Here is a 21,647-nt window from a genome sequence, read left to right on the forward strand (position 1 = left end):
AATAGACTTCAATTAAAACATGAATTAAATAACTTACTATAAAAACATAGTCACAATTTCATATAATCACTTAAATTACCAATTAGGTGTCTTCCGGCATCACACATTTATAACCAGTTCTATGTTAAATGTTCATACAAGTTAGAGAGGTGTAACAGCGTCTTCAATACATGTTTAAAATTGTACCATCAGCAGCCATCTTTGTTATGGTTATCAATTAATGACAAACAGATCTGGGTTATTAAAATTTGATTCTAAATTTGTAGATCACATTAGTAAGATTAAATAAAATATGAGCCATAATAATTTTAGACAGGATAACTGCATATATAAATTGAAAATATATCACAGATAATTACTGATAATCACTCTGTTATAATTTACATGTTATGACCAGTTCTGCTGATAATATTCCTTCATATGCATGTATGAACTAAGAATATATTACAAATAATTACTGAGCTAGCTCTATTATAATTTACATAGTATTACCAATTATGCTGATAGTATTCCTTCATAGAGTAAACAGAGTGATAAAATAGAAATCTTTCAGTACTGCTTTAAAGTTTAACAGATCAGAAGCCAACATTTTTATTACTTGAGGTAGATGATTAAAGCTTTAATGCCTGCTACATATGCACCTTTCTTGTATTTTGGTAGGTTGACAGTAGGTAAGTAAAGATTATTTAGGGATCTAGTTTTATATTTGTGAATCTCATTAACAGAATTGGAAAGATGTTTATTATTAATTGTAAATAAAATTAATGAGTATATGAACTGAGAATGAAATGTCATTATCTCCAGGTTCTTGAATAAATCCCTACAAGACTCACTTGGACCAGAATTCATAATAATTCTAATAGCCTTTTTTTGCAGTACAAAACATTGTTAGCACAGGAAGAGCTTTCCCAAAAAATTATACCATAGCTCAAGACAGAATGAATGTGGACAAAATAAATTAACTTTAATATATCTGGAGGGTTAAAGTATTTTATATTTCTCAATGCTTAACATGCACTGGAAATTTTATTGATAACATAATCAATATGCTGTTTCCATGTCAGAGTATCATCAATGATTAACCCTAAAAATTTTGTATCCATCACATTGATTAAATTAGTCTGATCATAAGTAATTTGTGCAGTAATATTATAATGATTCAATGAACGAAATTCAACATATTGAGATTTATTAAAATTCAAAGTGAGCAAATTAGCATTAAACCATGAATTAATATCCTTAAACGTTTGATTACAGGTCATATCAAAGTCTAATTTGTTCATGCCAGTTACTATAATACTGGTGTCATCTGCAAATAATACCATGTTATTATTTTTATTAATTATTTTTTATACTGTCTGTATGAATGATTCAAATTGTGTATAGCAAATACAGTGCTTATCTTAAGTTGTAATAAAGGTTGTTATGAATGAATGACAAAGGAAACCCTAATCAGCATATGAACATTAAATAATCTATTATTATTACAGTTTTATTTTCTTGTTAGGAATTTCCAGGTACAGAAATTTTAGTTGGCTACATATGCTCTGCAAAGGAACCAAATCAATTTTACATTTGTACCACTGAAGCTGCCAAGAAGACTGTTCTCGAGATGATCATTAAGGATGAAGCTGAACAAGAAAGGCGAGTGTCTAGTTATATCTACAAAGTTTGCCAGGAATGGAATCCTTTGGGTAGTGGAAAGGAAGTTGAGGATAATCAACCCAAACATGCACGACCATTGGTAAGTAATATGTAGTTCATAATTTCAGAATTTGTATTTTAAAAATATTTTTACTGTAAAATAATTCTTATGACTGTCATTTGTATCTAAATTATGAGAATTTAATGAAATAACTGCATGTCTGGATCTTTCAGAATGCTTAGTTGAGAACAGTTAATCTTACATTCATGGTCTAGTGCCAGGGTTAAGAATATGTGGGGTTTCTACATGGACATCCATGTGATTATTTGCAGAGTAATTTATTAGTATCAACCGAGTACGTGAAGATTTTGTATTTTTGTTGGTTTCAGTTGGAAATGCAAACTTGGGCTGCAGCTAGCCATTTGAATCAACCAGTAATGTTCCAGGATCGCAATGTAGATGATGTACAGGATGGATATGTAAAATTTGATCCTAGGAGACATAAGTATGTGACAGTGACGAGAAAGAGAACTGACATAGCTGTTCAGGTAATATCCTAGGGCAGAGTAATTAATTTAACCTTTATCCTACGGCCCTTTAAACTTAGGTTGTGGCAACGGTACGGAGTTCTTTAAATGGCCGCTATTTGAGATTCGTGAAAATTGTAGTCACTTACTAATTTTGCTCCTATTTCTGCTATTTCTGTGATAATCGAACGAAATAAACGCTGTTTTTTTCTCGAAAGAATATAGAATCAGATATTGTAATTTACAGATTGTATAAAACATGTTAAAATTTTTGCACTGACACCAAAGGAGAATTTTCGCAATTTCTTGTTTCTGAGCAAGAATTCATACGTTCTGGACACCCCTGAATGGAAGTTGCTGATGACGACACTTGTGCATGTCACGGTAACACCGGATGTTGAGTCTAGAGACGTTATCGCAGTCTATGTGACGAGCTTCAACTGGAATGTGGTCAGTGGAAGAGAGATATAAACTCACGTGTTGTTTATAGATCTCTCCTGAACAATACGTATACTGTTCTTCTACAGTTCCATGCTAGCATTCTTTATGCATGCGTTGTCGTTGCCGTACTAACACAGCGTAATAGCTTAGTGGCTGGACGTGTTCAGTCGAGAGTAATTTCAAATTTCGTTCGTAACATGTGGTCCGTGTCGTTTGGGATATTCTGACATATTGCAGCTAATCAATGCCTCCGATACAGAATCCTGTACCGACAATTCTGAGAGTGACGTTGAAGGTAGCAAATCATAAAGTGATTTCGAAGAAGACCCATAATCTTCGTCGGCAACCTGGGGAGCACGACACCAGCGTGGCACGAGGAGTGTGAATAATTATTCAGATGGAGCTGTGGGCAAACTGTGGCAAACAGTTATAGCATCTGTCGTCGAACCTGGAAATGGACAAATAAGCTATTTCTCCATCTCCTTGGTCTGAACAGTTACATCCTGTTGTCACACAGAGAATTTCGTCTCGCTCTTGTGCGGAACATGCTGTTAGGGGTCCCCCTCGCCATCAACGGCCAGGGGTCGAACCCCTGCCGTTTTATGGGAGATATCTCGACTATAGAAGGCCAAACCACATCACTGGCCGACTTGCTATACTTCGCAATTGAGGTGTCGTGTGTGCTTTTCGCGTGGGACACGAAAGACCGCCCGGACAAAGTGCGTGAATTGCGAAATCGGACTCTGCATTTCCGGATTTTTTGAGAATTCCACACGAAGGCAACATTCCGGCAGATGATGCAGGCGGGAAGACAGACACTCCATGCAGATGGTGGCCAAAAATTATGTAAGTAGGACATAATTTTCTACTTTAAAATTTAATTTTATATAACGTTGCCACGCGCGGACTCTGCGACACCATATGTAGTCATTCGTGCCGGTGACTTTCTTTTAAAGACGACATACGTTGTCTTTAGTCGTTTAAAGGTTAAAACTCGGGAAATGATGAAGTGGATTGATTTTCATGGAACAGTGTGATTAGTGGTTTCATATTGGTACCACTGATATAAATACAGATACAAACTGGAGTTATATCATAGTGCCCTCAGTCTTGGACTCACTTGATTCTGCCTTTGTGTCCTGCCCATGACATGAGTTTTCATTTTTGAGCATTTTTGTAAATGCCAATTATTATACTCATAATCTTTCCTCTCATATTTTTAAGCTCTGCAATGAGTTAGTGGATGAAAGCTGTTCTGTTATAAGGATAAAGGTTTAAAGTTAAGGGTGATGGAACACTGGAACAAGACAAAGAATATGTTACCATGCTATTTCCTGTGTGGGAACATCCCACATACTAACACGTGGTTTCGCCAGACTAACAGACAGCACTCACTACTAGTCAATATCACATTGCCACCACTCGTATTTATACAGCACTCGATGTCCAGCCCACCTCTAGAACATCACGTGCACTAGCCAATCATCACTCACAATCGCAACTGCAAGTTTAAGCTCCGCCCAGCAAGCATGGTGTAAAAGCGGAGCCCAAAGCTTGCAATCATCAGTGATCACATTCAGTTTAGAGCAATCAGTCATCAGAGTCATCAGTTCTTCACTGCTCCAAAGACAGCTGCCGCAACTCTCCAGCAACCGCTCTCTGCTACCAGACAGCTAATGTAGCTGCCACAACTCTCCAGGAACCACGCTCTACAACCAGGCAGCTAACGTAGTTTCCTCAACTCTCCAGCAACCTTGCTCAGTGACCAGGCAGCTAACGTAGTTGCCGCAACCGCGCCATAGGCAGCTGTTCCTACAGATGCATGCAGCACCACATTACCAGCCGGACAAACCAGCTGAACGGCCATAAAGACTTCGTCCCCTACAAAGGAGGAAATTCTACCAGTGCACTCATGGTGGAACAAACTGCCCTTTTCAGGGCCAGCCAACTTTTGACATACCACATAGCTTCGCAGCTGTTCTGTACATTCAATTTATACAATTTAATATTTACAATTATTACAGTTTTACGTGGTTGTCTTCTAGAACATCGACAATCCTACATCGGTGACCCTGACTCAGCATGGACGCCACAGACAGTTCGTCAGCAGAAGTGTCCAGAGTGGCCGTGCGGCTCCCGCCGTTCTGGCCAGAGCAACCAGCTATGTGGTTCACCCAGGCCGAGGTGCAATTCACCTTGGCTGGCATTAGCAGCGAGTGCATCAAGTTTTGCCACATGATCTTGCAGCTGGACCACCGGTACGCCACAGAGGTGGAGGATATCATCACCTCTCCGCCCAAACAAGATCCCTACAGCCTACTGAGGACCGAGCTTGTGAGGTGGCTATCCCCATCAACGGAGCAGCGCATCTGGCAGCTCTTCGCAGTTGAGGAAATTGGCGACCATGAGCTATCACAGTTCCTGCAATACCTCAGGAGTCTCGCATCAGACATGTCTGATAACGTCATCCGAAGCGTCTGGACCAGCCGGCTGCCCCGGAATGTACAGAGCTTCCTCGCCAGCCAGAACGAGCAATTTGGAGGCCGCAGCCCTCTGTGCAGACCGCACCTCCGAGGTCAAAATCCAGCCAGCCAGCCAACGCCGCACTTTGGCAGGAGATCACTGACCTCGCCCGCCAAGTGGCTGCACTCAGCGCCGGACAGGACCGCCTCCACGACCGCTTCAAGGAGCTTGACCCCAACCCGAGAGACAGAGGCTCCAGTCCCAAGGATTCCCACTCCACCTTCAACAGCCGCCGGCCTGGCAGCAGATCCCCCTCCCGTGACGACCAGTACCTGCTGGTACCATCGCCACTTCGGCGCTCGGGCGCCATACTGTACTCTGCCCTGCTCCTGTCACCGTCAGGGTAACTGACACAGCAGACATCATTGGCGGCACATGTCTGCACTGCGACGACAGGCCGCCTCTTCATAACGGCCAGAGTCAGCAAACGGCAGTTCCTGGTCGACACGGTTCGGACCTCTGTGTATACCCCCGCAGGCTTGTCCCTTGACACATGGAATGTACCAACTATGACTTGTGTGCAGCTAATGACACTACCATCCACACATATGGATGGCTGCCTCTCAGCCTCAACTTAGGCCTACGCCGAGAATTCACATGGCGGTTCGTGGTGGCCGACGTCATGCATCCCATCATCGATGTGGACTTCCTATCACATTTCGGTCTCCTGGTGGACTGTCGGAACAACCGCATTCTGGATGGGGTCACGACACTCAGCCCCGGCCTCAGCTGCCGACGCACCGGTCGACAACCTCCTCACAGAGTTCCCGGACCTGACCCGCCTAGCCGAAATCCAGCGCGAGGTATGACACAACACTGTCCACCACATCAAGACTTTACCTGGCCCACCAGTAACCTACCGACCACGGCGATTGGCACCGGACCGGCCAAGTTAGCCGAGTTAGACGCCATGTGGGATGGTACAGCTCGCCGTTCAGAGTGTTCGTGGTCCTTGGCACTACACATCGTGCCCAAGAAAGACAACGGTTGGCGTCCATGTGGCGATTACAGAGCGCTCAACTCCCGAACCATCCCTGACTGTTACCCTGTCAGGCATATCCACGGCTACTCCCACTAGCTTTTTGGCTGTTCCGTCTTTTCCGAAATTGACCTGGTTAGAGCCTACAATCAAATCCCTGTCCACCCTGAAGACATACAGAAGACCGCCATCATTACTCCATTCAGCCTCTTCGAATTCCCATTCGTGTCCTTTGGCCTGCGCAATGCCGCCCAGACCTTCCAGTGCTTCATGGACAACATTCTACGGGGACTCGACTTCTGCTTCGCATACTTAGATGACATCCTTGTCTTCTCCCGGTCACTCGAAGAGCACGAACAACACCTAAGTACTCTCTTCAACCAACTCCAGAGTTACGGGATCATTATCAACCTGTCAGAGTGCATCTTCAGAGCACCCGAGGTCACCTTTCTCGGCTACAAAGTGTCCACCAAGGGTTCCGAACCTCTCCAGGACTGTCCTCCGAAGACCGCCAGTCAGTTCCAATGATTCCTAGGCATGCTGAACTTCTACAGGCGATTTCTGCCCCATGCAGCGACCATGCAGGAACCACTGCACAACATCTCTGGACCCAAAGTCAAGGGCTCCCATCCCATCACTTGGACACTGGAGCTCCACAAGGCATTCGAAATTGCAAGGTGAGTTTGTCACACGCCACTCTACTGGCCCACCTGGATCCATCCGCGCCACTTGCACTCATCACAGATACCTCCGCATCCGCCATGGCTGCCGTGCTACAACAACGCATAAGGAACACCTGGCAGCCCCTTTCCTTCTTCTCAAAGAAACTTAACCCGGCCCAACAGAAGTACAGCGCCTATGACCGCGAGCTACTGGCTATGTACAAAGCAGTCAAGCATTTCCACCATACAAGGTGCGGCAATAAAGAAACCGGATTACTTTTATGACTCATTTCCGGCCACGTCGATGACGAAGATGAGGGTAGGGCATTGACCCGTGGACTTCCCTCTACCTTCACACAAAGTTTCATTCACGTGCATCAGTTAGTCTGGCCGCGACCACTGTTAGAAGCGGCTCGTGTGTCTGAGCTCCGTCGGAATAATGCTGAGTGCTAATGCAGAACAACGTGTTAACATCAAATTCCTCACAAAACTTGGAAAATCTGCCACTGGAACTTACAATTTGTTGACAGAAGTATATGGTGATCAGTGTCTATCTCGCACGCAAGTTTTCGAGTGGTTTAAGAAGTTTATGGAGGGTAGGAAAAACGTCGGGAACGATCCAAAATCGGGCCGTCCTTCCACTGCGAAAACTCCAGAGAATGTGGAGAAGGTCGCTAGAATTGTTCGAAGAGATCGTCGACTGAGCATTCGAGCAATTTCTGAACTTACGAACATCAATAAGGAAAGTGTTAGACAGATTTTGCACGACGATCTGGGCATGAAAAAGGTGTGTGCTAAAGTGGTGCCAAAAATCCTTACCCCCCAGCAAAAGGAACATCGAGTGAATTGCTGTGTTGACACTCTTGAAAACATTGAAAATGATCCTGATTTCTTCCAAAACGTAATTACGTGTGACGAAACTTGGATTCTTCAATATGATCCAGAGACTAAGCGACAATCCATGCATTGGAAGAGCCCCAAATCCCCTAGGAAGAAGAAAGCGCGCATGAGCAAGTCCAAATTCAAAGCAATGATGATTGTTTTTTTCGATATCCGGGGGGGTAATCTACATTTATTGGGTACCTGAAAGTCAGACTGTCAATCAGGTTTATTATAAAAATGTTTTGACGACCCTCCGTGAACGTGTGCGACGAAGGAGACCAGACATGTGGAAGAATGCCTCATGGGTTCTTCATCACGACAACGCGCCAGCACACAACGCGCTATCTGTGAAGAGGTATTTGGCAAAAAACAACATTCCAGTGATGGAACATCCACCGTATTCTCCGGACCTAGCACCATGCGACTTTTTTCTCTTCCCGAAAATCAAGTCTGCGCTCAAAGGGACCAGGTTCGAGTCCGTGAATGCAGTGAAAGCAAAAGCGACGCAACTCTTGAAGAGCATAACACCAGATGACCTGCAGCACTGCTTCCAACAGTGGAAAATTCGCATGGAGCGGTGTAGGGATCGGGGAGGGGACTACATTGAAGGGGATAACATTTCGATTGTCTGATTTTTTTTTCAATAAAGGATTAGAGCATGAATCCGGTTTCTTTATTGCCGCACCTTGTATGCTGGAAGTGCATCACTTCACCATCTTCACCGACCACAAGCCAATCACCCACTTCTTTCAGCAGAAGCGGAATAAATGCTCACCCCGGCAGTTCAACCAACTAGACTTCATCTCCCAGTTCACAACCGACATCCAACACATCTCTGGACAGGACAATGTTGTCGCCGACACCCTCTCTCGCGTTGAGTTCGTCACTATGCCACCACCTTACAACGCACTTGCCGCATCACAGGACAGCGACGACGAACTCCGAGCACTCCTGGGGTCAACCACCGCCCTGTGGCTCAAGAAACTACCAGTCCCTGCTACCGCAGTCTCCATCTGCTGCGACACGTCTACCGGGAGATCTCGGCCGTACGTTCTGGCGCCTCTACATCTCCAAGTGTTCCAGTCTGTCCACGATCTGTCGCACCCAGGCACCAGAGCAACAGCGAAGCTGGTCGCACAGCGATTCATGTGGCCAGGCGTGCAGTAGGATTGCCGCACCTGGGCATGTGCTTGTCAGTCCTGCCAGTGCTCCAGAGTCTCCTGTCACACAGTTACTCCACTGGGCAACTTTACACCACTGGCAGCCCGTTTTCTGCACGTCCATATAGACCTTGTGAGACCCCTTCCAACGTCGGCGGGCTACACATACTGTCTCATTGCAGTCGACCGTTTCACCCGCTGGCCAGAAGCCGTCCCCATTTCGGACATCAGCCGGCACAGTGGCACGCGTCCTACTGACCGGTTGGATATCACGCTTCGGTTGCTCGCAGACCATCACCACCGACCAGGGACGCCAGTTCGAATCTCAACTCTTCCAATCCCTGGCCAGGCTGTGTGGCATCCAGCTTTCACCTACAACCGCCCACCACCCAGCAACATCGACAATCTCACACCTGTATGAGGTCTGATGGTTAAATAACAGGACTGAAGGTTATGTTCAGCAGTTGGTACATAGTGGATCACGTGACTATGATTCAACAATTCTGTGTGAAGTTGTTTTGGAATTCAGTTTGTTCTGTGTTGTAGCAAGCGTTTTATTGGTTCAGTGTTTTATTCACTTGCTAGTTTGTCAAACAGAAGGAAAAGAAATTTTATCACATCTTTCAGTATCAAGAACAAAAACTTTTGGAGAAAGTTGTGACTTGTGATGAGACTTGAATTTTTGTATGATCTGGAAAACGAAAACACCAGACTCTGCAGTAGAAATATCCATTATCTGAAATTGCAAATTCAAAATCGAAGGTCAAATCCATGGTGATTTGCATTTGTGATATCAGAGGAGTTATAAATTTTGAAGTTTTCTAGGTTGCAATATTGTGTAGTCATAATCCTTCCAAGCAAATGCTAGAATAATGCCTTCAAATAAGTTATGACCACCTGTTTCAAAATCCTTTCTGTTTACCATTTATGATCATCATCATTGGAAAAACAGCTTGTTTTGAGCCGTAGCCTTCTTTAGAAGATTCTGCCAGATTGTATCCTGTTTTCACTTTTTTCGGTTTCACGCCAATAATTTTTCTAAGCAGCAAGATGGCGAGCCTTGCATCCATCTTCCAAACTGGAGGACCAGGTCCCTATATTTATGACCCTCAGTGACATGGTGGCCCAGTTATACCCCCAAACACCAGTTTCCCTTTTCTTCACCTTCTATGACTTGCAAGGCTACATTGGAGTTTTTCTAACCCACCTCCACACAAGGACATGACCATCATCACATTTCGTATATCTGTAATTGAAACACATTATTCAGTAATCCAAGAATGAATTAATAGTGTCACTGTGATTAATTTTCCCTTTAATTTATATTAATAAATTTTGAAAGTATGTTACTTCATGTTTCAGGCAGTTCCTGAAAAGTGCCTTTCAGTAGCACAGACAGATACACCACTACCGTCAAATATATGGACCCAGTACGAGTTTCATGCGGATGCTCAAAAGGAGATTGAAGATGAAGAGTTATCAAGGAGCATAAAACAGTTCTTACATGAAAAGTCGCCACAGTAAGTAGAGTGTTTAACTTGGTTCATTATTAGTATTATTTATCTTAAACCTCTCAGGGTGAATGATTTCATAACACTTCATTAGAGGAGCCATAGATTGTATCTTATCAACTGTAATATAAGAGATTCCATAATAATATAACTGCCCCTAACGAATAGCGTAGTCAGTATAGCAACTGGCTATGGAATGGATGACTGAGGGGTAGGAGTTCAAATCTCGGTAGGGTAAAGAATTTTATCTTTTTCACAGTGTCCAGACTGGCTCCAGGGCCCACCCAACCTGCTATCCAATGGGTACCGAGGTAAAGGGCAAGGGGCGTGAAGCTGACCACTCACCTCCAACTAGTGCCGAATTCAAGAAAATGTGGATCTGTAGATCCACTTCCCCATATGTCTTAATGGTGTAGTGCTTAATTAATTGAGCACAGAGACAACTTTACCTTTACCTAACTAATCTCAGGTAGCATTATGCTGTACACAGGAGCATGGACACCAGCAGGATTCGTTCATGGGGAGCTGGAAAATTTGTTTATGAACTTACATTTAAGCAATTTAAGACTATTTTGTTGATCATTCTATAGCATTCAGGATGGAAAAATAATTTTTAATAGTTCCTATAGTTTTTGATAGTAATATTATATAAAATTTCTCCTTTTTGTCAGTTAAGATTCTTCTTCCAAAAATCTAAGGAGGAGGAGGATGCCTGATTTGCAAGCATGCATGAGCATGCATGCACATACATAAACACTCCACACACACACGGACGCAGACACACATGCATACAGGCCCACCCTGGAAGACACTGTTTGGAATTTGAATACTTAGATGCAAAGTGTTCATCTGAGATAGGACTGTGTTATTAGAGCTAGTGCAGCAGTGGTTCGTTCTGTGATCTTTGAGGGAGCAGGGAAAGGGTCCTTCCTGCATGTAGCTCTGATTCTTTGTATGTATACATAACTTATTGCTGATTACTGTAAAAGGTGGTATAGATATAACCTATTTCACAAGATCTGCTAGAAGTGAAACCCCACTATCTGCTTTCAGTCACACCTCACAGAACATGAATAGGTTTTATGACATTCCTTGAAGTTCATTCTTGAAACTGAAGTAGTCACATATGTTATTTCATTCTGGGAGTTTCTGTAATATAAGGATTACACTTTTCCTTTCAATTTATCCCAGAGATGATAATTACACTACCTGAAATTAGTGAATCTAGGAGGCCAAAGTCCTTTGCTGATTATTCTGTTCACAGATACATCGCATGCAGTGGCCATGAACTTGTCATTCATATGTGCTATGGCATGATCTTGCTAGACATATCCATGTTGTCTTTCTTCACCTGTCAGTTGATTAGTGAAGGGATTCAATACATTGCTTACCAGCTGATCTAAATTCATAATTCACTAAAAAAATGTTGGTCCAGTGATTTAGTACTCTCTTCACAGCCCTATTTACACTATGTAATGGCGTTTTTTTAATTGTAAGGGGGATTTTTTCATTCCATGTTCATAATTTTACATACTGACATGACCACTAAGATAGAATCTTGTCTCATCAGTTATTTATGAATAACAATTGTGAAGCCATGACATCATGCACATTTTTCAGCAGCCTCTTGCAAAAGTGAGCTCTTGATGCATAATCTGCTTTCTTAACACATTGTGGACCGATGGTTTAAACATTTAAATCACCCTGGGGACCGGCGTTTTTAAACCTACTACCCTAACTTGTGCACTGTTCACTTTAAAAATTAATATAAAATCTCCTAATTAATTTTATGAACTGAAATTTTTGGAGAACACTTACCAGAGCTCCTAAAGTGCTTGTGCATGTGATATCTCTGGAAACATTCCCCTTTGTGAAGAGGCATTATGCAAAAGTTGCACATGTAGGCAGTTCTACTCTTCTTCTTGTGCTCTGCGCACACACGGCACTGCCTAGAAGGGTGTTTCTTCTTGCAATATTCACTCTTCACAATTTTCACGAGAATATGTTTCCGCATATCACCCGAGAGTCGGCCAGGGGGTCTACTTGAGGCCTCTGGCGGGTGCGAACAGATGGCCCTGGCTGCACTACGTCTGTGTCTGATGCAGGTACTGCCGCCACCATGATGTCAGTAGCCCAAGCTTTTGCCAGTTTCAACAGAAATGCTTTGTATTTCAAAGTAGAATTTCTGTTCACCTTTTTGAAAACCGTAAATGAATTGAAAATTGCACAGTTTATAAGCCACAGTGCAACTTTCTTCGTCCATTTTACTGTTTTCCTAGGAAGGGAATAATAGGCCAAGAACTGGTCGGCCCTATCAACTCCTTTCATGAACATATTATACTCGGAAATACAAAGAGGCTTCTTTACTTGCCCGTGTCGTCTTTGAAGATCGACCATGCTCGAATTGTGAATAGTGGAAACCATATTCACAATGTGAGTATCCCTCCAGGACTGAAGAAGAATGTCCCCCTTCCTCCTGAATGCGGTGTCGCCACGTTTCAGGCGTTTACATTCCTCTTTCAGATCTGGAGGGAGGCCTCTGTTCACCCTAATTGTACCACAAATACGTACTTTCCTTGAAAGTAGGTATTCTGCAGTTGCCACACTGTTGTAATAATTATCTTGATACACGTGATAATTTTGATCGAGATAGGGACCCAAAACAGAAACAATAGTTTCTTGCAATTTCTTGCCTTCAGCAGAATAAATTTCTAAATTTCCTATATAGCCTGAAGTGCTTTCCGTGACAACACGAACAAGTAGGCCATACTTTGTGAGCTTCCCAGGATTATACGTTCGAATACGAAGCCTTCCTCTCCAAGGAATCACAGATTCGTCCAAAGACAGTTGTTGCTCTGGCTTATAAACTGTCTGAAATTTTTCAACCAAAATGTCTAATAAGGGCTGAATTTTGAAAAGCCTGCCTGTTGGTTGTGGCTGCACTTCATTATTGTTGAAATGCAAACACCACCATATCTGTTCAAATCTCTTACGACTCATGAGTTTGCCGAAAATTGCAATTTCTAAAAATGGGTCACTTGACCAATAATCCTTCAAACTTTCTCTCTTCGTAAGCCCCATTAGAATGATTATAGCCAAAATTTTTTTCATTTCTGTTGAAGTGACATCCACCCACTTCAAAACCTTATTGGTTCTGTCGTACGCCTCATGGTGTTGGAGATAGTATCTGTTAGTTTCCTGACACAACAGGTCAAAGAAACTATCTCCAAAAAACAGTGATGCAACTTCAGACACGTCCGTTGGGTCCGATGGCATCTGCTTCACCCCCGGATCACCGTTAAACTTTCCCAAAGTGGGGCTTTTGTCCACTTTATCCCATGTAGCTGTCCCGACACTTGCACTTTCAACAGAGCTCTCACTTTCACTTGACAGATTTTGGGCAGCCCTGTGGCCACTGTCACTGTCACTGATAATGGCCTCGCTATCAGAAGACGAAGCAGTTGGCAAATCTGATAGCTCATCGGAGAACATATCTAATATTTCCTGTCCTCCGAGAGATCGCAACTGCTTTCGTCTCTGAGCCATGTTGAACTGGTAGCTGCGTGGTTCATACGTGCAAGCTTGGATTAGAACAAAGCCAATTTTGTTTAGGTTGTGACAGGAAATGACTCTGGTCGAGTTACTAGATAAGGCAGCAATCATTCCCGAGGTCATCTACGCAGTAGTTACGATTCAACGAAGCCACACAGCGATATATAGCGTTTTGCAACATAACGTGACCGTAGAGGGCCATATGGCCCGACCGGTCCGCAATGCTTGAAACCTAGAGGGCCATATGGCCCCTCTGGTCCACAATGTGTTAAGCTCATGCAAAATTTTAGTTAGTCTTGTGGCTCTGAATGCAGATCCCAGCCAAACTCCAGTTTTCTGTGCCAAACATCTTAACTGTTTGTCAAGACTAATCTCTGACGTTGCCTGAATGTTTTAAACTTTTTCTTCATTAAGTACATTCCTCATGGGTTATTTATTTTTGTCATAGACTGAAGCCATGTTGCATAACTTTTTGACACACCTTAATAAACATGACTTGTAGGAACTCGTTTGTGTATTTGTGAATGAAACTCTGAATGCATTTGCTGTAAGTTTTCTATTCTATAAATGATTTGACTATCTCAACTCAGTGCTGAATTTTATACCTCATAGCAAGGGTAAGAAATCTAGACATAAAGTTAAATACCTGATCAAAGAAAACTATGGGCATAAAACCAGGGTTACAGGGCAAAGGTAGTACAGTCTGAAGTTCATTCTTAATGTCACTATCAGCTGGGAAGTGGCTTCCAGTGGTCAAATGTGGAGAATTAGATGTGAAGCTAGAAATGCTGTAACTCGAAAGCCAGTTTATTGCAAGACAGAGGAAGAGGACATTGCAGTGGCATATAATGAAATAGTAGTGGACAGAACAAAGCTGATATCAGGATCCTAGCTGGCCATGGACTGCCATGCAATTCCTGTTCCAAAACATGATAACATAATGACTATTGTCACAGGCAGGACTGAAGGTGGATCCAGAACTACAAACATTGTTAGGAAGTTACAAGAATTCAAAAATGACATAAGCTTCAGCCAAGAAGAGCCTTAGAAAGGACATAAGCGCTGGCCAAGACATACTGGCAGCCCACCAAAAGGAGCTAGAAAGTGATATAAATGGTGCAGAGGCTAACCACAGTTAGTTCTAAGAAAGAATGACAGACATGCTAGATAAACAGTTAAAGGGTGTCATGACGGTGGTTAATTGGAAGGCCCAGAATCTTTATGAGGTGCTCAGTGCAGAATTACAGACAATTCAACATGACCTGGAAGCCACATGTCAGGAGTTTGAGACCCACTTGCCTGCAGTATAAACCTGAATGAGACATGAAGAGTGGTGAGTCACAGGAACCAGCACCTTCATAGTGATACCACCAAAGCTTGACAGATTCCTGTCCTGGACAGTGTTTCACTGGCAGTTTGAGGCTGTGGCTGATCACAACAGCTAGATGACCCATGAGAAGGTCATGCATCTCCTCATGCTTTTGCAGGGCTGTTACAGAGACACCATCTGCCAGCTGCCAGGACCCAAGTGAGTGGCGAGTCACTATGAAAATTCACAGCAGCTGTCAGACAGTTGACCCAACATACTAACCAACAGGAATGACGACAACTTTATTGCCTAGAGATGGATAGAGTACAAGTCATGCCATATGACCACAATAACAGGTTGTCTGTGCCCATTGCCAGACCTGACATAACCATGGGGTTGTTCAAGAGGAAGCTAAGTTTGCCATACATGCTGAAAATGGCGTCCAGAAAGACCATTTCTGTCTTGAAGGAGGCACTAGTGGAGCTGACTCTGGGCACACCAAGCTGCCAATTTAGTTGTCTGTCATGAAGATTACAGAGGAATACATCCTAGGCTAGATGTCCTCTGAACCTACAACACCACAGTGGATTTGAAGCATGCTGTGCTATGACTGGGCAAAGAGGAGGTAGAATGGCATGCAAGAGGCCAACCAAGATCCCCCTTCCTGATGGCAGGCCATCAGTGATGTGATGCAGGGTCAATGCAAGATGGTGACTTTGCATCTGGAAAGTCTCCTGAAGGTGACAAACAGCCTAGTGGAACCAAGCATGAAGGTATCTGATCAGAACGGGCTGTATATAGCCACGAAGTTGGTTCAAGATAGCAGGAAGTACCCATTAAATTCATAAATGTGAACAACTGAGACTAGGTGGTGTCAAAAGCACCACACTGGGACACCATGAACCAATCAATTGCCATGCTGAACCTCAAAGCTGGAGAAGCCCAAGAACTGGAGAAATTAATTATTGCATTCCAGGAAACTTTCACAGCAAAGAGCGATGGATATTGGCTCATGGTAAAATTTACCACATTATCGACACTGACAACTCCAGCCCAATCTGACACCCTGTCATGTTCCCTTAACCGAACAGATGGATGAAGAAGATCCTGAAGGACATGAAATGGCTAGGGCTAATTGAGAAGTCAGACAGTAGTTCATCTTAACCATAGTGCTCATCAGGAAGAAGAACCAAGACCTTCAGTTCTGTGTCAACTACTGACAGCTAAAGGACATTAGAGAGGAATGCTTCCTGCTACCAAGAACAGATGAAACCCCGGATACGCTTGACAGGGCCAAGTGGTTCTCAACCCTTGATTTGAAGGGCATCTACTGGAAAATTTTTGTGCACTCAAGAGACAAGAATAAGACAGCATTTCTCCATCTGACAGGGGCTGTAGTAGTTCAGAGTTATGCCCTTTTGACATTGCAACTTTCTGGTAACTTTTGAATGCTTCCTGGGATTCTTTACTTATGAAGCCTACCTGGTGTATCTGGATGATGTGATTGTTGTTGGTTAGACATTCCAGGAGTAACTTAAGAACCTATATTAAGTTTCCTGTAGGTTCCGAAGGACCCACCACAGACTGAGCCCCTAGAATTGCCAACTGTTCCAGTGGGAGGTGGGGGTACCTGAAGCATGCCTTTTTATCAAAAGGAGTGATCACAGACCCAGAGAGGCTGAAACCTGTACTGGAGTGGTGACCACCATATCAAAGACAAAAATTGAGGAGCCTCCTTTGTCTGTGTGACTACTACCAGAAATTCATAGATGACTTCATTGGCATGTTGAAGCCGTTTATCCAGCTAATGGATAAAATGGACTTCCCAACACTGTTCAAAATCAAAATCTGCCTTCCAGTTCCTTAATAATTTACATATCCTGGGACACCCCTGGCATGGAGTGAAAATTCATTGTTAGCAAATATGTGAGTAGCAGGGGTATTGGAGACATGCTGTCAGGAATGCAGGGGGACCAGTAGTGTGTAGTAACTTAATCGAGCAGGACATCACTGTAGGCTGAAAGAAACTACTGTGTGACCTGATAGGAGCTACTGGCTGTAATGAAGATGCTGGAGCATTTCCACATATAAATCTGTGAGCTCAACACCTCTACTGGCCACTCCACCCTGACATGAACTCTTAGTTTCAAGAAGCTGGAAGAACAGATGGCCTGCTGTGTCCATCATCTCTAAGAGCATAAGTTTATATCCAAATATCACCAGGGGTGGAAGTGCACTAATGCGAATGAGTTGTCTAGTAGGCCCTACCCAGAGGCTTGTGCTCACTGCCTGAAAATCAAATGGCAATCAGGTAGTATGGAGGTGCTTATCGTCGTTGCCATTTCCATGGATAACTGGGATCATGCCGCCTCAGGAAGGAGAACGTGGATTACAATGATGTGGGGCTGATTCTGTGGGAAGTGGAAGCTGTAGAGTGTTCAGCATGGAAGAATATTATGCCACCTACAGGGGTTACTGGACTCAGTGCAACTCCCGTTTTTGAGACATCATGCAGGTGTGTCTCTGGGAGTCAGCCAACAGTCGGTCTGAGGCAGCTCAAATAATCCTTTACCAGAGCAAGGTGAGAGAAATATTAAAAGAGCTCCGTGCAGAATCTTCAGTAGGACATCTGGGTATCGAAAGGACTCTAGACAAAGACAGCAGTACTGCTGGATACACATGAAGAATAACATGGAGAGTTGGTGCAAATTATGTGACATCCGCATGGCAAGCCAAGGTCCCTGAACCCAGAGCCAATGCCTTATGCATCAATGTAATATTGATGCACCATTTGAGAGACCACACTCGATATCTTATGAGTAGTATCCTTTGCAGAGAGCCAGAGGGGAACTCAGTATCTTCTGATTGCTATGGACTGATATTGCATGTGTCCAGAGGTTTTATCCATCCAAACCATGGAGCATCAGCAGTGGCTGATGTTGTAACTGTCTTCTTCTGCCTCAGGGTGCTGAAAGAAGTGCACAGTGACCAAGGCTGGAACTTCCAGTCACGATGTTACCGGAAATATGGTTCCTCGGAAGGTGCATGGCACACACCACGTCTATGCATCCACAGTTGGACAACACAGTGAGACGCTACATGAGTGCAGTAGAGGAGCTTCAGAGAAAGGTTATTTCAATGCACCAGAGACTAGGATGAGAGGCAAACCATTTTCCTACTAGCTTACACCTCATCAAACCATGAGACAGGAGGCACCATACCCACAAGCATCATGTTCTGGAGACAGCCACATTAGCCCTATGACCTCCTGTTTGGAGCACCCCCAGACACGGAGCAACCCACGAGTGATTAAGTGACAAACATCTTGGAACAGCTATATGATGTCTGTCCTCGTACCCATCAACATCTGAAGATGGTCAGTGACAGGATGAATGTCTCCTATAATTGCCCAGCTCACTCCAATGGATTCCAGGAATGAAACGAGGCCTGATAGTACCGCCAGACCCAGACCACAGGAAAGTTGCCCATTTTTCAGTCACCCTAGTAAGGCCTTTACAAAGTGGTCACCACGACCAATGGTGTAGGATCCAGTGGCTTCCAAGGGTAACCATGATAAAGTAACACCTGGACACACTTACCCCATATATAAGGGTTGCTTGGAATGAGCAGCCTTGAAGAAGGAGCAGTGTCACATCAACTAAGGGCAAGGCCTGTTGTATACATGCCCCTCATTCTAGACACATGCAGAACTCCTCCTTTATTCTCTGGCCCATTCCACAAACACATTGTTCATTTGCAAATGCCTGAGACCTTTCTAGAATGGCTATGGGCAAAAGCCAGTGTTTCAAGGAGAGGAGAGGACAGTCTTGAGTTCAAATGTGATGTCAGTTTGGGCTGAAAAACACTGTCAAGTGGTAGTATATGGAGAACAAGACGTGAATATGAATTTTAAGATGGTGTGACTTGCAAATTAATTTAGTGAAAGACGCAAGACGAGGACACTGCATGGCAAACGGTGAAAATGTAACAAACAAAACAAGCTGATATCAGTACCTTGCATAGCCATTGACAGTGAGAAAATGGCTCTTCCAAAACATGAGTATTACGTCACATTATGTTTGTGCCACCTTTATGCAGTTGTCGAATACGGAAAAGAGTGTTGGTTCTGCATATTGATGCCCCCCCCCCTCCAATATTCCATCTATGATCATGCAGTGAATTACCGCCATTCTATTGCTGCAGCAAATTTCTGTCTTAGTCTGAACCCTCTGTATTTTAACTTCATGTAGCAAACTGGATGGATCTTGAAATTTGCAACTGGTGAAACCACAGTTTATAAGGGATTCTCTGTTTCACATGAAAGTATTGTCACTGGTTAGTGACAAGACAAGGGGTTTTGATTGGTAATTAGATTTATTGAACTCTTGTGAATCGTAGCTATAGCTGATTGTGGCACTCAACTTCTCACTACAGCACACACCAATTCTTCCCAATGTATCTTTACTAGCTGTTGCTTGGTTACAGTTCCCAACAAAGGAGACCGTTCAGCTTCCTTATTCAATGATTCCTGTCCTCCTAGCTGGCGGCTCTCTCACAATTAACTCATGGGTCCAAAAGCCGACTCTCGACTAGCTCATGGTTGCATTCTCAGTACCCAAGAACTCAGCAGCCATTAACATACTATTGTTGAAATTTAGGGTGATGTGATCTGTCAGCCTCATACATTGAAGTATCGTACTTTGATCTGCTCAAAAGCTAGACTGACTTGCACTTATTAACACATTGCGGACCGGTGGTTTAAACATTTAAATCGCCCTGAGGACCGGCGTTTTTAAACCTACTACCCTAACTTGTGAACTGCTCACTTTAAGAATTAATATAAAATCTCCTAATTAATTTTATGAACTGAAATTTTTTGAGAACACTTACCAGAGCTGCTAGAAGTGCTTGCATATGTGATATCTCTGGAAACATTCCCCTTTGTGAAGAGGCATTACGCAGAAGTTGCACATTTAGGCAGTTCTACTCTTCTTCTTGTGCTCTGCGCACACACGGCACTGCCTAGAAGGGTGTTTCTTCTTGCAATATTCACTCTTCACAATTTTCACGAGAATATGTTTCCGCATATCACCCGAGAGTCGGCCAGGGGGTCTACTTGAGGCCTCTGGCGGGTGCGAACAGATGGCCCTGGCTGCACTACGTCTGTGTCTGATGCAGGTACTGCCGCCACCATGATGTCAGTAGCCCAAGCTTTTGCCAGTTTCAACAGAAATGCTTTGTATTTCAAAGTAGAATTTCTGTTCACCTTTTTGAAAACCGTAAATGAATTGAAAATTGCACAGTTTATAAGCCACAGTGCAACTTTCTTCGTCCATTTTACTGTTTTCCTAGGTAGGGAATAATAGGCCAAGAACTGGTCGGCCCTATCAACTTCTTTCATGAACATATTATACTCGGAAATACAAAGAGGCTTCTTTACTTGCCCGTGTCGTCTTTGAACATCGACCATGCTCGAATATTGAATAGTTGAAACCATATTCACAACGCGAGTATCCCTCCAGGACTGAAGAAGAATGTCCTCCTTCCTCCTGAATGCGGTGTCGCCACATTTCAGGCGTTTACATTCCTCTTTCAGATCTGGAGGGAGGCCCCTGTTCACCCTAATTGTACCACAAATACGTACTTTCCTTGAAAGTAGGTATTGCTGTCCCGACACTCGCACTTTCAACGGAGCTCTCACTTTCACTTGACACATTTTGGGCAGCCCTGTGGCCCCCGTCACTGTCACTGCCACTGATAATGACCTCGCTATCAGAAGACGAAGCAGTTGACAAAACTGATAGCTCATCGGAGAATATATCTAATATTTCCTGGCCTCCAAGAGATCGCAACTGCTTTCGTCTCTGAGTCATGTTGAACTGGTAGCGGCGTGGTTGATTCGTGCAAGCTTGGATTAGAACAAAGCCAATTTTGTTTAGGTTGTGACAGGAAATGACTCTGGTCGAGTTACTAGATAAGGCAGCAAACATTCCCGAGGTCATCTACGCAGCAGTTACGATTCAACGAAGCCACACAGCGATATATAGCGTTTTGCAACATAACGTGACTGTAGAGGGCCATATGGCCCGCCCGGTCCGCAACGCTTGGATACGTAGAGGGCCATATGGCCCCCCCGGTCCGCAATGTGTTAAGTTTCTTTCCTCAGTGTGCTTGGATTGTTCTTAAAATTGGCTTCTAAAATAATTTGCCCTTAGTGGACAAGAGGCTGATCGGATATGTTTTGGGGAAATTGTGGATTTTTGTAGGATTTCAGCAGAGTCGTTAATTTTGTTTCCTTCCAAGGTGCCAGGACTATTTTCTGTTTTAATAAAGCAACCAACCAACAAACTCCATGGAGTAGTCCTTTTTGAAAACCTTCTCCACTTTCGAATTGTGAACAGCTGGAAGTAGCTGGAATTTTTAACTAGTTCAGCAAATATCATGTAGTCACTGTAG

At 43.6% G+C, this 21,647-nt stretch overlaps 1 protein-coding gene across 5 annotated transcripts in view; it reads left to right on the top strand.

Moving 5' to 3' along the window:
- The window catches only part of LOC111872633 (WD repeat-containing protein 63), a 65,161-nt gene that overhangs the window by 9,734 nt on the left and 33,780 nt on the right, over positions 1-21,647 (top strand). For all 5 annotated transcript variants that reach the window (XM_023866716.2, XM_023866715.2, XM_033754773.1 and 2 more), the window contains exons 4-6: positions 1,508-1,744; positions 2,035-2,193; positions 10,182-10,339. In XM_023866716.2, coding sequence (XP_023722484.1) covers positions 1,508-1,744; positions 2,035-2,193; positions 10,182-10,339 — 554 coding nt within the window. The remainder of the gene's footprint in view (positions 1-1,507; positions 1,745-2,034; positions 2,194-10,181; positions 10,340-21,647) is intronic.

This window comes from Cryptotermes secundus, unplaced genomic scaffold (genome assembly GCF_002891405.2).
Source record: "Cryptotermes secundus unplaced genomic scaffold, Csec_1.0 scaffold3532, whole genome shotgun sequence".
NCBI lineage: Eukaryota > Metazoa > Arthropoda > Insecta > Blattodea > Kalotermitidae > Cryptotermes > Cryptotermes secundus.